This window comes from Mya arenaria, chromosome 14, assembly GCF_026914265.1.
Source record: "Mya arenaria isolate MELC-2E11 chromosome 14, ASM2691426v1".
Lineage (NCBI taxonomy): Eukaryota > Metazoa > Mollusca > Bivalvia > Myida > Myidae > Mya > Mya arenaria.
Genome location: NC_069135.1, coordinates 56279033 through 56293580, shown reverse-complemented (window position 1 = coordinate 56293580; position 14548 = coordinate 56279033). Strand labels below are relative to the sequence as shown.

The 14548-nt window shown below is 37.7% G+C and overlaps 1 protein-coding gene across 1 annotated transcript; it reads right to left on the bottom strand.

The window, feature by feature from the left end:
* Positions 1 to 241: 241 nt before the first annotated feature.
* On the bottom strand, positions 242 to 13147 carry LOC128218526 (uncharacterized). The gene is made up of 5 exons (XM_052926211.1): positions 12973 to 13147; positions 9095 to 9186; positions 6943 to 7951; positions 6521 to 6637; positions 242 to 2385 (listed from the first exon to the last, which is right to left on the bottom strand). Exons 3-5 carry the CDS (start codon positions 7937 to 7939, stop codon positions 1526 to 1528), a joined length of 1974 nt encoding a protein of 657 aa, XP_052782171.1. The 5' UTR covers positions 7940 to 7951; positions 9095 to 9186; positions 12973 to 13147; the 3' UTR covers positions 242 to 1525.
* Between the last annotated feature and the right edge of the window lie 1401 nt (positions 13148 to 14548).

Genomic DNA, 14548 nt, shown 5'->3' with positions numbered 1-14548 from the left:
GGACACGCCTGTTATCTGTAGACCTTCGGACAAAATTGGAGACAAATGTTCCATCTGCATACATAAGCTATTTCTGAGAGGCTTTCCAGGGGAGTTATGTCTGTATCTAGGGGAGTTTGGTCTGAACTCCAGGGGATTTTGATATTAGATCAGGGAACTTTACCCAACAGAATAAAGCAGATATTTAATTTATGATATAAGACTAAACCCTACCATCTGAATGATATTTACTAACATTTATTTATGGTTTTAATATGCATACAAGAAAACAATAAATGTCGTATTATAAAATAATCATCAAGTCAATGTATTGCATAAACATCCTCATTTAAAAAAAAATATAAAGAAAAGCCAGACATTGTGATTTAACAGCGCTATAAACTGACAAGTTTTTTTCCAGGTATTTTATCTTCAAAAGTATGATTTCATCATCTATTGTCATTATTGTATCATTTTCCACATCAATTAGTCTTCAATTAAGGTAGTGAGACCCTAATGGGCTTCATTTCAAACAATGCTTAATTAATAAGTTCTTAATGTGTAACATGTCCTGGATTCAAATACAGAATATACAGAACAGAACAGAATATTTATTAGACTTAAGCATAACAAGCTTATCGTCATAATAACATATATACAAACAAAACACACACACACACACACACACACACACACACACACACACGCACGCACGCACGCACACACACACACACACACACACACACACATATATATATATATGGCATGTAACAATTTTAACACATATCATATTATACGCTAAATTCATTTGATTTGATTGTTTCTGGAATATACATGTGAGAATGAATTAATATTATATGATATAATATTTAATTGAATATTACATAAAATATAAAAGAATTTACAGTGAATTAACAATTAAATTCAAACGTGAATTACTATAGAATCTATGCCCATCTAAGCTTTATTCATCAAAACACATGGGTGAGAAGACCAAGTTAAACAAAACTTTCATTTGCATGTTTTTAGATCGAACAAAACGTGCTATAAGTCGTAAGAAAAGAGTACTATCGTTAAGTAATATCGTTATATTTCTTTTATTATTTCCATGTTTAAACGAAACGCTTTTAGTTTGAAGTGACACTCGTATTCGAAATCAATACATACACATGTATAACAAAGATAAATTTTGATTGATAAACTATGAACTAGTTACTAAAAATGCATTTATAGAAATTATCAACTGATAACAATTGTTAACCGTTAAAATCGTATCTGAAAACGCACGACTATAAAATTACCGATGGGTCTTAGATCTGTCCAGATGTCTGCATGTGACTAAAGGCATATTCTTCTGTGAACAGTAAGGCACGTGCGTCGGCATAGCAGAGATAACCGTTTAACTATTATTTTAGCTGTTATCGGCAAAGTATTTAAATCATAAAACAATTGATACATTAATAACATTTGAAAACGTGTGCATTTTCACAAAGAAAATACCATATATTTACAATGACATCAAATTATGTAAAACTAAATGCAATTGCTACGCAACTTTGAAAACTTTCACGAAGTTCCGTAATTCAGGTTTGTTATAAGGCCAGCAGGTGACAAACATCATCTTTCTCAGTGAACAGTAAGCCACACTGAGTGGCCTCTCTATCCCCTCTTCCTTCCCCAACAGTTGGGTTATCTTGCCGGTGAGCGTTTCCAGTAACAGGATGTTGTCACTGTAACACCCACACACGAGCAGCTGGTTGTTCCCCACAGCTGTTAGACCACGTGGTGATCGCAGTATCGGGTCATGGTATGTATGGAGCACCTCTAGTGAGATGCTCAGCTTGGTTATGGTGTAGGTGTCCCTGTCTGAGACATATATGACCGGAGGAGTCTGACTCTTCCTGGTCACTTTCAGATAAAAGGGATCCTGAAACAAAGGTTTTCCACTGCTGTCTTTGTCAACACTCTTCTTCACCTTTCCCTTCATGTCCATCAACACAACCTTGCCTGGGGAGATGAAGGACACTATCAAGTTGTCATCACAGAAATCTATTCCACGACATTGTCCATCTACTTTAACAAGATCCAGTAATGTGACATTTCCCTGAGTAGATACGAACTGTATCTTTTTCTCAAAAGGCAGAGTGACGGCTGCCCTGTCCCCAGGCAGGAGACACAGGTCCCACGGGTTACCTGGAAGTTTCACCTGGGACACCAACTTGTTGGTAGTGGTGTCCACAAGCTTTACTGAGTTATTGTAACAGTCAGCCAGTAGGAGCCTTTCTCCGGACAGGAGGGCCACACTGGTCAGGAAGCATTCACGGGTGTCGGCTCCCGTTTTCACTGGAATGTCAGGCAGCTTGCTAAACTGGGATTGGCTTAGGTCTGCTCGGCACTGGTTTAAGGCTGAAATATCGAAATAAAACTGTTCATGAACAACAACTTGAAATAGTGTTTATTTATGTCCGCTTCGCTGGTATTTAACATTTAGCAAACGAAGATATGTTCATAGTAAACGCATGTATCTAAAGATGTGTTTATGAAATTGATGGAACGTGCATGTATGAAACAATATAAAAAATGGGCATGTACACAAAGAGATATTTGAAGCTTTAAAATACATCTTCTTGGATTGTTTGCAAATCTATAATTAAATTGTATAAACATGTATTTGAAACTTAGTTTTGGTGATAAAAATGTTGTTCACTCAAATGTTATAAAATTATACTTAAAAGAATATAAAGATTAAGCCTCTATTTGGAACCTGAATATGTATTTAATCACACTTTCTGAATGAAATCAAAAGACAATTACAGGAAATATCAGTATCAGTCAGAAATATATTATGTAACCATAGGGGGCAAAATAAGTCCGAGACGTATACAGTGTAACCATAGGGGGCAGTATCCGTAAGAGGTATGCGGTGCAACCCTTGGGGCAGTAACAGTCAAAGAAGTATACGTTGTGGCAAAAGGGGACAGTTTCAATCAGAGAAGTACGTTGTAACCATAGGTGGCAGAATCAGTCAGAGACGAATACGTTGTAACTATAGGGGGCAGTATCAGTCAGAGAAGTTAACATTGTAACCATTAGGAGAGTTATCAGTAAAAAAGTATATGTTGTATGCATAGAGGGCAATATCCGAAAAAGGAGTATACGGTGTAACCATAGGTAGAAGTATCAGCCAGAGGAGTATACGGTGTAACCATTGGTAGCAGTATCAGCCAGAGAATTATACGGTGTAACCATAGGTAAACGCTGATATGTTCATAATAATATATATACAATACTTAACAACCTCTGACTGAAACTGCCGCCTATGCTAGATATGATATATTCTAGCACACTGGATAGGCATTTCCGGTGAATTCAGCCGTGCTGGAAAAAAACTCCATCTGGCATCCCCCCATGCCAGATGAGTCACGCGCTGTGACGTAATAATTTCAATTTCTTTTATAATACACTTTATGTAATCATAATTATAAGATTTAAATAGATGAGTTTCATAAACATGAACTTCACAAAAATATACATTAAAAAACAAAACAAAATAACCGTTAAAAGACGTGATGTCGAAGGAACTAATTGACGTATGCAGTGAATACAAATTACTGCGCCTCATGACGTCAGTTAACATGATCGCACGCGCTTTTTGGTGATAGGTACAACAATGCGCTTTTTATGTATTTTCTTAACCAAAAAATATAATGCATGTATGCTAGAAAAAATATCTATCATGTGTGTCCGTTCCTGATAGAAAAATACGACCCGAGGGCACCTGCGTTGCCAGGTAACGAGGCTTGCGATCCTCGGGCACGCTGCGTAGCCGGTAACTCGGCAAGCCTCGTTACCTGGCAACGCAGGTGCCCTCGGGTCGTATTTTTCTATCCGCAACGGAAGCACATGACATATATTATTAATATAGGGGCTTCTTATCATAATTTATATAAATATATAAAACAACCTCTGACTGAAATTGCCGCCTATGCTAGATATGATATAATACAGGACCTTCTTACCATAATTTATATAAATATATTAAACAATCTCTGACTGATACTGTCGCCTATGACAGCAACAATATAACAGAGAGACCTTCTAATAGTAGATTTATATCTTTAACAATCTTTAACTAGTACTGCCGCCTATGATAGCAATGGTGTAACACAGAGGCTGTCTAATAATTATATCAAGCAATCTCTGACTTACACTGTCGCCTATGACAGCAACAATATAACAGAGAGACCTTCTGATAATACAAACATCTCAAACAATCTCTGACTGATTTTGTCTTCAATGATAGCAGCTATGTAACAAAGAAACCAAATATATCAAACAATTTCTGACTTAAAATATCGCCATTGATGTAACACAGAGATCTTCTGATAATGTAAATAAACAGGGCTTTTCTGCCCATTTTCGGAAAAAGACTCTAGACATTTTGCGGAATAAAAAGTGTTGTTACGGAAAATGCCTGAACTTGGAACTTTTAAAGTTAAAAGAACAAGCTTTTCAGATTGGTACTTTTAAAGTTAAAAGAACAAGATTTTCAGACTCTTGCGAATGATGTAATTATTAAATATTAGTTTCTTCTCGCTGTCAAAAGACCTGAAACGGTTGAAATATCAATCCATCGGGTGTAAATGTATATTGCAATAAATCATGACAGATAATATTCCATACTGATCCCTGAATGTGATGAAAATCAACGATTCAGAATTAAATTATCCACAAAAATTATCATCACATAATTATCAGGATGTTGAATGAACAAGTTCGGGTAAAAGACTTTCATAATTCATTCATTTTTATTGCTTTTTTAGTTTGATTTGGACTTTTTTCTAAAGATTGAGAAAAATATTGTTAATTTTGCTTTGGGAATGGGTCCGATAGTCGGACCCGTTGGTACTATAGAAAAAAGCCTGATATATACCAAACAATCACAGACAAATACTGCCGCCTATGGTGGCAACGATGTTTGTACCATCTTAAAATGTGTGATAATGTAAAATATTTCATTTGATGTTTCAAACGAACAAATTTTGTATTTACACCAAGACCTGCGCTTGTAACGAATCACCGTAGATAATTAATTAAATATTGAACAAAATCTAACAACCGATGACCCTGAAGAGATGTTTGGAATGATCAATTAAACTTCTTAATTTTTTTATTTGTTCTTGTAGATGACCAGTCTATGCTTTGTAAAAATAGTAAGGCTGATTTGAAAATGATGTCATTTTGTTCTCATTTCCTATATTCACATAACGTTTAAATCAATACATACACACAGATTCAGTTCTAAGTAAAATATAGTAATAATTTCGAGATGTTACTTTTAGAGTACATACACTGTAACACAAGAAATGCATACAGTAGTAAAAAGCTACAGAAACAAGCTCAGTAGCAAAAAGTTTAAAGATAAACTCGGTTTACTGGCGCTGGGTTAACGCCAAAGACATAGAACATAAAATCACAAACAAGAAGTTATATTCATGTTTCGCCAGCGCTCCGTCAGATGGCCGTATTGTGAAACTGAATGAAACTAATCACCCTATCAAACTTCGGTATTAAAATGAAGGCGGGGCTCTTTAAGCGACATATACTGCCCTTTGTTTTACTTATAATGGTGTGGTAAAATAAAAGTTATCTTTGATTGTAGTCTTTATTTTAAGCCAATTGTTGCCTTCCGACGTAGCATTTATGACGTAATTTATCATGTGGTATGCACACACTGAATACGATATTCCGGATAAAAAAAGCAATATAAGTTAGCCTTTTATTAATTATATTCCTGGCGAAATGTCACATGATTTTATTATAAATGCAATTTTAATTACGCAATATTTTGTTTAATGACGTCATTTCAACATTCTCACATTTCTTTCATTCGGAGCTCCTCGTTTTTTTTCCCGAAAACAACCTCGGATGTATGCTGGTATATCAGTAGAAGTAGTTCGTATTTTTTTTTAATTAAATAATCAATTAAATTTAGTGATTCAGAGTTTTATCAATTATCTAAGTTTAAATTGATTGCCAGTGAAGTGTATTATTGCAAACAAAGTAAAGATTCCCAAGAGTCTTAAGTCATTAACTGCTAAATTAAATTACTACGCGATCTACTTGCAGCAAACATTCCAATTTTGAGTATGTGAACAGTCGATATACATCCGAGGTTGTTTTCGATGAAAATGGCCGAGGAGTTCCGAATGCATTTTTGTGATGTGACGTCAGCAGAGTAGAATACAGCCATGTTGCACTGACAGAAGTAGAATACCGTAGAAATACCGTATTGTAATACCCACATAATATGGTTTATAGCATTTAAAAATATATGCCTAAAGTTTATTTGGATCGTAATTTATTTGCGCAATATTATTTGTCGTAGTACTTAATTATTTTGCTTTTGTTTAGTACTTTAAAACATATCGTTTAACTCAGCGTCAACGTGCCTGGTTAGCTTGAGCGACATCAAAAGGCTTTTGAAAACAGACTGTACTACATAGGGCAATGTCAAATTTGTGTGTGGCTGTACACAAACCTTTTGGTGATACGTCTTGCATGTATTTTTGTAGTTGCTGCATAGTCTCGAGTTGCCGTGGTTGTTGCTCCTTCTGTTGTTGTCGTTCTTGCTGCCCTGCAGCAGCAGTTGATTCGCCTGGAATTATGATTGGTACAGATAAAGAATATACACTTATTATTTTACCATAACAATAAAGTATATATCATTCAAAATAGATGCCTTAAGTTTATTTGTATCTCAATTTTAGTTGCGAAATATTATTTGTCCAAAGTATTTCATTATGTCATTTTTGTAAAGCACTTGATGAACTTTACAACATGGTTTTTAACGTAACGTTAACGTGCATGGTTAACTAAAGCGAGGTCGACAGGCTTTTGAAAACAGACTAATCAACTGCATTACTTAGGAAATGTCAAATTAGTCATTGGTTGTACCCAAACCTTTTTGTGATACAGCTTTCATCTGTTTTTGGTGTTGTTGCATCGTCTCCTGTTGTCGTTGTTCCTGCTTCGTTTGCTGTTGTCGGTGTTGCTGCCCTAACGCCGACGTTGATTCGTCCTCTTCCAACCGTCCTATTGGTTTTTCGGAAACTATTAAATTCTCAGTTTCGGGGTCCCTGTAAAACTTGTATCGGGGAACTTCACTCCTCCCGCTCACATCTTCCAGGGCTGCCTGGAGACCTGCCAGCTCTTTCATAGCTCGTTTTCCTACTATTAATAGCTGGTTGCTATTGTCGTTCTGTGCTTGTAGCTCCGACTTTAGTTTCTCAATGGATGATTTCATGTTTGTGCATTTTGATTTCAGTTCATCTAGCAGTGTCTTAGATGTTCGTTTCTTCTGATCAATGTCTGCCAAGAGTTCGTTTTCCCTTTTATCCAGGTACTGGTTAATTTCAGTCCTAAATTTGCGAAGCTCATTGATATTGGTAAGGCTTTCTTCGTCAACTGATTTCATGATCACCTGTATGTTATGTGACAGTTTGCCAATGTCAGTGGCCGTCTGGACAAGTCCTGTTTTCAGGCTGTTGTATTCTGCACCCTCCTTGTACCGTTTTGCAACTTGAGAAATCCTTTCAATATTGCATGAGCGATGAGCTTTTTCAGCCAAGCAGTCTCCACACAGAAGTGTCTCATGATTAAGACAGTAATATTTTATGAACTCTTGAGCATGACGCTGACATGTTTCTGTAAACTTTTCATCTTCACTCTCTTCGCGGAATGAGGAAGGCATACTGTCCTTGTCCTGGAGGGCGTGACTTTTGGTTATTTTCTGGTTCCGGTGTACTCGGGCACAGTTAGAACACAGGAACTCCTTACAGACGGGACAGAAGGCCTCAGGGAGGATTTTCTTGCCGTCCTCCGCGCATGGCTGGCAGTAGGTGAGGTCAGGCGCCGATCCAGATGCCATTTGTGCCTTTCGTCCGGGAACTGCATCCATCCTTCCGAGTGCCTTAAATGTTTATAAATATAAGACCCATGAATTTGTTAATACGGAAAAGAAAAACTGATTCCATAACTTTCACCTCTCCATCTCTCTCTCTCTCTCTCTCTCTCTCTCTCTCTCTCTCTCTCTATCCCCGTCCCCTCTCCCCTCTGTTTTCTCTCTCTCCCTCGCTCTCTCCCTCTCTCTTTCTCTCCCTCCCCTCTCTCTCTCCCATCTCTTTCTCTCTCGCTCCCCATCTCATTTCATCCTATCACTCTCTACATCTTTTTCACTCTCTGAACCGCACCCCCACCCCCTTTATCCCGTCTCTCTCTCTCTATTTATCTCTCTTTGTCCCTCTCCCTATTCCCTCTCTTTCTCTCCTTTTCTCTCTTCCTATGTATCTCTCTGTGTCCCTCTCCCTATTCCCTCTCTTTCTCTCCCTTTCTCTTTCTCTTTTTCCATCTCCTATCCCCCCTCTCTCACCCCCTCTGTATCGCCCCCCCCCCATTTTACCCCTCTCTCTCTATTTCTATGTGTGCCTCTGTCCTCATCCCCTCTCCGTCCCTCACCTCCTATTTCTTCTCTCTCTCTCTATTTATCTCTCTGTGCCCCTCTCCCTATTCTCTCTCTCCCCCCCCTCTCTCTCTCTCTCTCTCTCTCTCTCTCTCTCTCTCTCTCTCTCTCTCAAATATAAAACATGTTTCAATTGTTATGCTTTATTATGTTCAACTTAATTGACTTACTTGATTAAACCAAATAAGGCTCAGAGTTGTGTACCATTAAAACAGTTAAGCCTTTATAAAGGGATTTTTAGTTTATAGCTACGTGGCCACAATTATCCAAAAAGGGCTAATATATCGCTAATATTTTTCATACGTTTACGGTTTCATAGCTGCATGGTCGATCTGTATTGATTTAAGTTTGGTAGGTCAAAGGTCGAGGTCAAATGTCCTTTTTGTAAGAATATACAAATATTGGTTGGATTGTTGGGTGGTCGTAAGATACGGTAGGCTATATATAGTTCTCCTCATTCACTTTATTACAAAGTATCTATATGTTTTTTGTTAAACAATAAACTTGAAGTGAATTTAACAGGGAAATCCAGTCACCGTTTTGTACAATTCTGATAAATACGATTGATTTACTACTGAGTATATATCTACTTACCTAATATGGAGAAATCTGTTTTCAGTTTCGACCAATTCCCGTTGTTTCGACAGACTTTGTTCGGTGTGGACAGGCTTCCAAATCAATTTTGTCTGAAAGACAGAACACAGTTGATGAATAGACCAGCCTTTTGAAATCGAAACTAACAACTTCCTGTTTCCCTATAATTTCATGATTGTGTTGAAAGGGAACTAATCGCTTAAGCTAAGTAATGTTGTTCTTTGCTTTACTTCCCTTTTATAAATGACAGTTTAGCACATTCATGATGGCAGGTGCCATATACCTAGGACATTGTTTTACATATTTACCCGGTGACTGAAGTCATACACACAGATGATAGTTCCGGATATTGACCGAATGGCAGAGGCTCTATGTGTTTATGGAGACAAAGTGCGGGTGTGCGTACGTGTGTGTGTGGGGGGGGACAGGTCTAGCTTGTGTTCGTACGTGTGTGTTGGGAGAGGAGGTACGTGTGAGCGTGCGCGGAGATGGAGTGCGTATGCGCATGCGTGTTTGTGTGGAAATAGAATGCGTTGTGTGTGTGTGTGGAAATGGAGTGCATATGTGCGTATGTTTGTGTGTAGAGATTGGGTGCTTGTGCGCGTACGTTTTTGTATGTGAGTGTCGAAATGGAGTGCATGTGCGCCTACATGTATATGTAGCGATGGAATGCATATGTGCGTAAGTGTGTGTGGAAATGGAGTGCGTGTCCGTGTACGAGTGTGTGTGTGTGTGTGTAGAGATGCAGTGCGTGTGCGCTTACGTGTGTGGGGAAGATTGAGCGCGAGGGTACGTACGTTTGTTTGTAGAGAGGGAGTGGGTGCGCGTACGTGTGTGTGCGGAGAGGGATTGCGTGCTTGGGGAGGGGGAGTGCGTGTGCACGTACAAGTGTGTGCATAGAGGGAATTTGTGTGCTCAAACGTGTATGGGGGAGAGGGAGTGCGTATGCGCATACGTGTGTGGGGAGAGGGAGTGCGTATGTGCGCACGTGTTTGTGTGGAAATAGAATGCGTATGCGCGAACGTGTTTGGGTGAATGGAATGCGTATGCGTGTTCGTATGTGTGTGTGTGTGTGTGTGGAGAGGGAGTGCGTACGCGCGAACGTGTGTGAGGGGAAGGAGTTTGCTTAAGTGTATGGGGGAGAGGAAGTACGTGTGTGCTTACGCGTGTGTGTGTGGAGATGCAGTTCATGTGCGCTTACGTGCGTGGGGAGTGGGAGTGTGTGTGCGCGTACATGTGTGTGTGTGTGTGTGTGTGAAGATGGAGTGCATGTGCGCGTACGTGTGTCTGGAGAGAGGGAGTGTGTGTACGCGTAGGTGTGTTGGGTTAGAGTAAGTGTGTGTGCACTTACGTGGGTGGAGATAGAAGGCATTTGCGCGTACGCGTGTTGGGGTAGAGGGAGTGTTTGTGCGCTTACGTGTGTAGAGATGAGGGGTATGTGTTCGCGTACACGTGTCTGGGGTAAAGGGAGTGTTTGTGCGCGTACGCGTGTTTGGGTCTTGGAGCGTGTGTGCGCGTTAGTGTGTGTGGGGAAAAGGAGTGCGTGTGCACGTACGGGTGTTCGGGGAGATTGAGTGCGTGTAGGCGTACGTGTGTGAGGGATAGGGACTGTTTGTACGCGTACGTGTGATCGGGAAGAGGGAATGCGTGTGCGCGTTCGCGTGTTGGGTAGAGGGAGAGTTTATGCGCGTACGCGTGTTTGGGAGAAGCAGTGTGTGTACACGTCCGTGCGTTCGGTGAGAGGGTTAGCGTGTGCACTTATGCTAATAACCGTCTTTTTTAGTTCTTATGCGAGTACTGGTATATATATGTTTTCAATACTTACACGCATGCTAATCTGTATTAGATTTTAGTTTCCCATTTTGGCCTGGTAAATAATAGTGTTCCTTCCGGTATTGATGAATGTTTTGAAATATATATATATATATATATATATATATATATATATATATATATATATATATATATATATATATATATATATATATATATATATATATATATATATATATATCATAGAGCATTAATTATTATTTTGAACACTTGTGTAAATACATTCAATTAAAGTAAACAGTCGATATAAATCACTCGCGTATCCATTTAGTACGCCAGTGTTTCCATATCGATAGAACATGAGATTATTTCCCTAGTGGGGCTTGAACCCGCAACATCTTGGGTGAAAGGTGGATACCTATACCACTAGTGTACTCTCTTTGACTGGTCTTAATATCATTGAATATATACGTGTACTTAAATTGATATGAGTGAAACTACACCGCTATAAGCAATAACTTACTGCCGTATATGATTTTAATGCTGGTATGTTTGTTTATTTATCACACTACGGTGGTACATGTGACATGACGATTGGTGACCGATATCTTAAATATTTATTATTATCACAAGATACAAGTTACATGATACACTATTCTTTATTTAAAGCCGGGTATATGACAACAAGAAACATTAACTGAATTAGCTATTATCCGATTAAACATCTCACCTAAGCCATTGTTAAACGTAACTTAAGCCTAAAAAGAAATGTGTGTTTATCAAATGATTTTACAAAAGTTTAGATAGGGTCGGCTTTAGTTTATAAATTATTTAACACGGAAGTTAGTTATATTAATATTACAATTAGTTTAATCTAAACTTATTTATTTTACAACGATTGTAAAACAAGCAATTGCAACTAATATTAATCACGATTGGAACGATGTTGCGTGAGAGTGTGGTGTTGTGGGGGAAATCGGAGGAAACCCACTTGTACGACTTTGTAACCACAAACCAAACTCGCATGTGGCCAAGCCGGGAATCGAACCATAGTCGCCTATGTGAGAAGCGAGTGCACCAACCACTGCGCTAACCGGACAACCTAATTGGTATTAATATTAACATTCGCACTTCAATAAAAGTTCGTACATATAATAATCTTTAATAACGAATTTCAATTATTTCCTGAACTGTGAAGTTCTACAAAGGAAAAGTGCAATAGTCAGAATATTTAGTTGTTTGGGTAACATTCACTTTATGTGATAACTAAAATTGATCATACGAAAGGTAGCGCCTTATGATTTCAAATAAATTTTTATGCCACGTTTTCTTATTGAAATGATTTTTTCTTAAGTATTGGAATTATTGTAAAACAGCGAAGCGTGGAGACCGTATGTGTTACAACACGAATTGATTTGCTTATATACGCGAGGTAAATTATTTATAACAAGTCATGGCCGCAATAATATTTTGCCTTCGTTATCTAACTAACAAGAGGCGATGGAGTTTCAACAGTTAAGCGACTTCATAGCTACACGCTCAATCCGTTTTATCAGAGTTTTGAAGTTCAAATGTCGAGTTTAAGTGTCAACATTGAAGGATAAGTCATAAAGAAAATGTTTGTTAAGGTAACCCGACCGACCAACTAAAATTAAATGTCATTAATTTATGACATATTAAAGCTCCATAACAACAGCAATATATGGATGACATTTGTAAAAGAGAGCATTATTTGCAAGAAAATAATCTTTTTTATCCATAAAAAAGTATATTTGAATAAAAAAGTGAATATATACCTACCCAACAAAGTTTTTTTATATCTTGCCCTAAACAAACATTTGTTTGACCTAAGCAGGTATGTGTTGGTTTAAAGGATGCTTATAAAGTACTTTAGACCGAATATTGTCCGCTATGGCCGCCCGCCTCATTCACTTTATTACGAATAATATATAAAGACGATCTTCTACACAAAGGTTTAACAAATACTTGGGGAAGTTCTTTTCAATTTGAAATTCATGTCTCCATTTTAAATCGTAATCTTTTGGTTCAAGTCATTCGAGAAATAGTTGTAAGAATTATATATAAAAATAAATGTATCTACTTACACAATATGAAGAAGTTTGTTCACTGTTTTGTCCAATTCTCGTTTTTCGACATATTAAAATCGGTGTGGACAGGATACCAAATGAATTGTGTCTGAAAAACAGAACATAAGTCATGGATAGACAAGCATTTTGAAAACGAAACTAACAACTTCCTGTTTATAACTTCCCGATTGTGAATGGAAGGGAACTAACCGTTAAGGCTAAGTTATGATGTTATTTTGCTTTACTTCCCCTTGATTAATAATAATAAAAGTATTGTCGCCAAGGTCATAAACACAGGTGAAAGTTTGCATCTCCTTCGATGGACGAGGTCACACAAACAGGTGGTAGTTTGAATCTCACCCGATGGACGTGGTCACACCAACAGGTGGAAGTTTCGCAATTTAAACCGACTGCCGAGGCCACACAAACAAATTCACTGTGTGGGAACGGACACCGGATATAACTCAAAAAGTGATAAATCGATAAGCGTATGGTTTTGACACTTGGATAGTTTTCTATCATTTTTTTTGTATTTTATGGTGATATATTTAACAAAATCGAAGAGTTTTAATTACTTGATACTGTGCAATATACGACTATGATGGAAATGGGTCTCCTCTTTTGAATAATAGCCCAATTCTCGCCGAAAGTTGCATGATCGCTCACAAATGTTCATTTATGTGGTACGATTTCAAACATAAATCAACAAATTGAAAGTTAGAATAAAAACTGAATCGAGCGATTTCATTGCAATTACATAATCTAGTAATGTGTAAAATATCAATATGATATCTTTTGTTGTTACGGATATATTCATACCTTTTGATGCCCTGGTAGTGTACTGGGGATAGGTGAAGCAAATAAATAACTGCACAGGGGATAGCTATTTAGTGGACTGAGGATAGTAACGATGTATTTAGAAAAACGAGACTGTGATAATGATTACGGCTATTTATCTATACGCGAGCTCGAGGGAAATTGTTCGATGTTGTCCATATCGAAGGATGAGAGCAAAAACATGTTGTTGTTCTTTGTATATGTATGCATTTAAAACTGTTTCATTCATACATATTTGTCAATCATGATGTGTTTTTTCACAAGGATCAATATCTAAATATTTGAAATTCGCCGGTATTCTGATTTATTGAGAAACACAAAACATATGGCCGTAGAATTTATGTGGTGTTTGCTATTCATATATATAATATTGCTTTGTAAATCACGTAGGTACGTTTTTGCAAACAGAAAGTCACCAGTAGGGATATTGTGATCAGATATGGAACACGTAAAGCTTTGTTCTAAGCTTGGGTCTTTGCTGGTATTACTTAGAACAGAATAATGGTCTCTGCTCTTTCACTTTAGTGAGAAAGAATGTATTGTGACCAACCCTGATATTTACGCAGCTTGCATATATACGTTCATTTAGGAGAGCACGGATCAAACTCATTGTCAAACTGAAATTGTACTCTCACTTTTTTGCAGATTATTTGAAAGTTCGAAGTAGACATATACATGTATAGTGTATATTAACAGTGTTACTATAAATATCTGTCCCATTTTACATGTTATCACCAGGACACACATTTCTCAACTT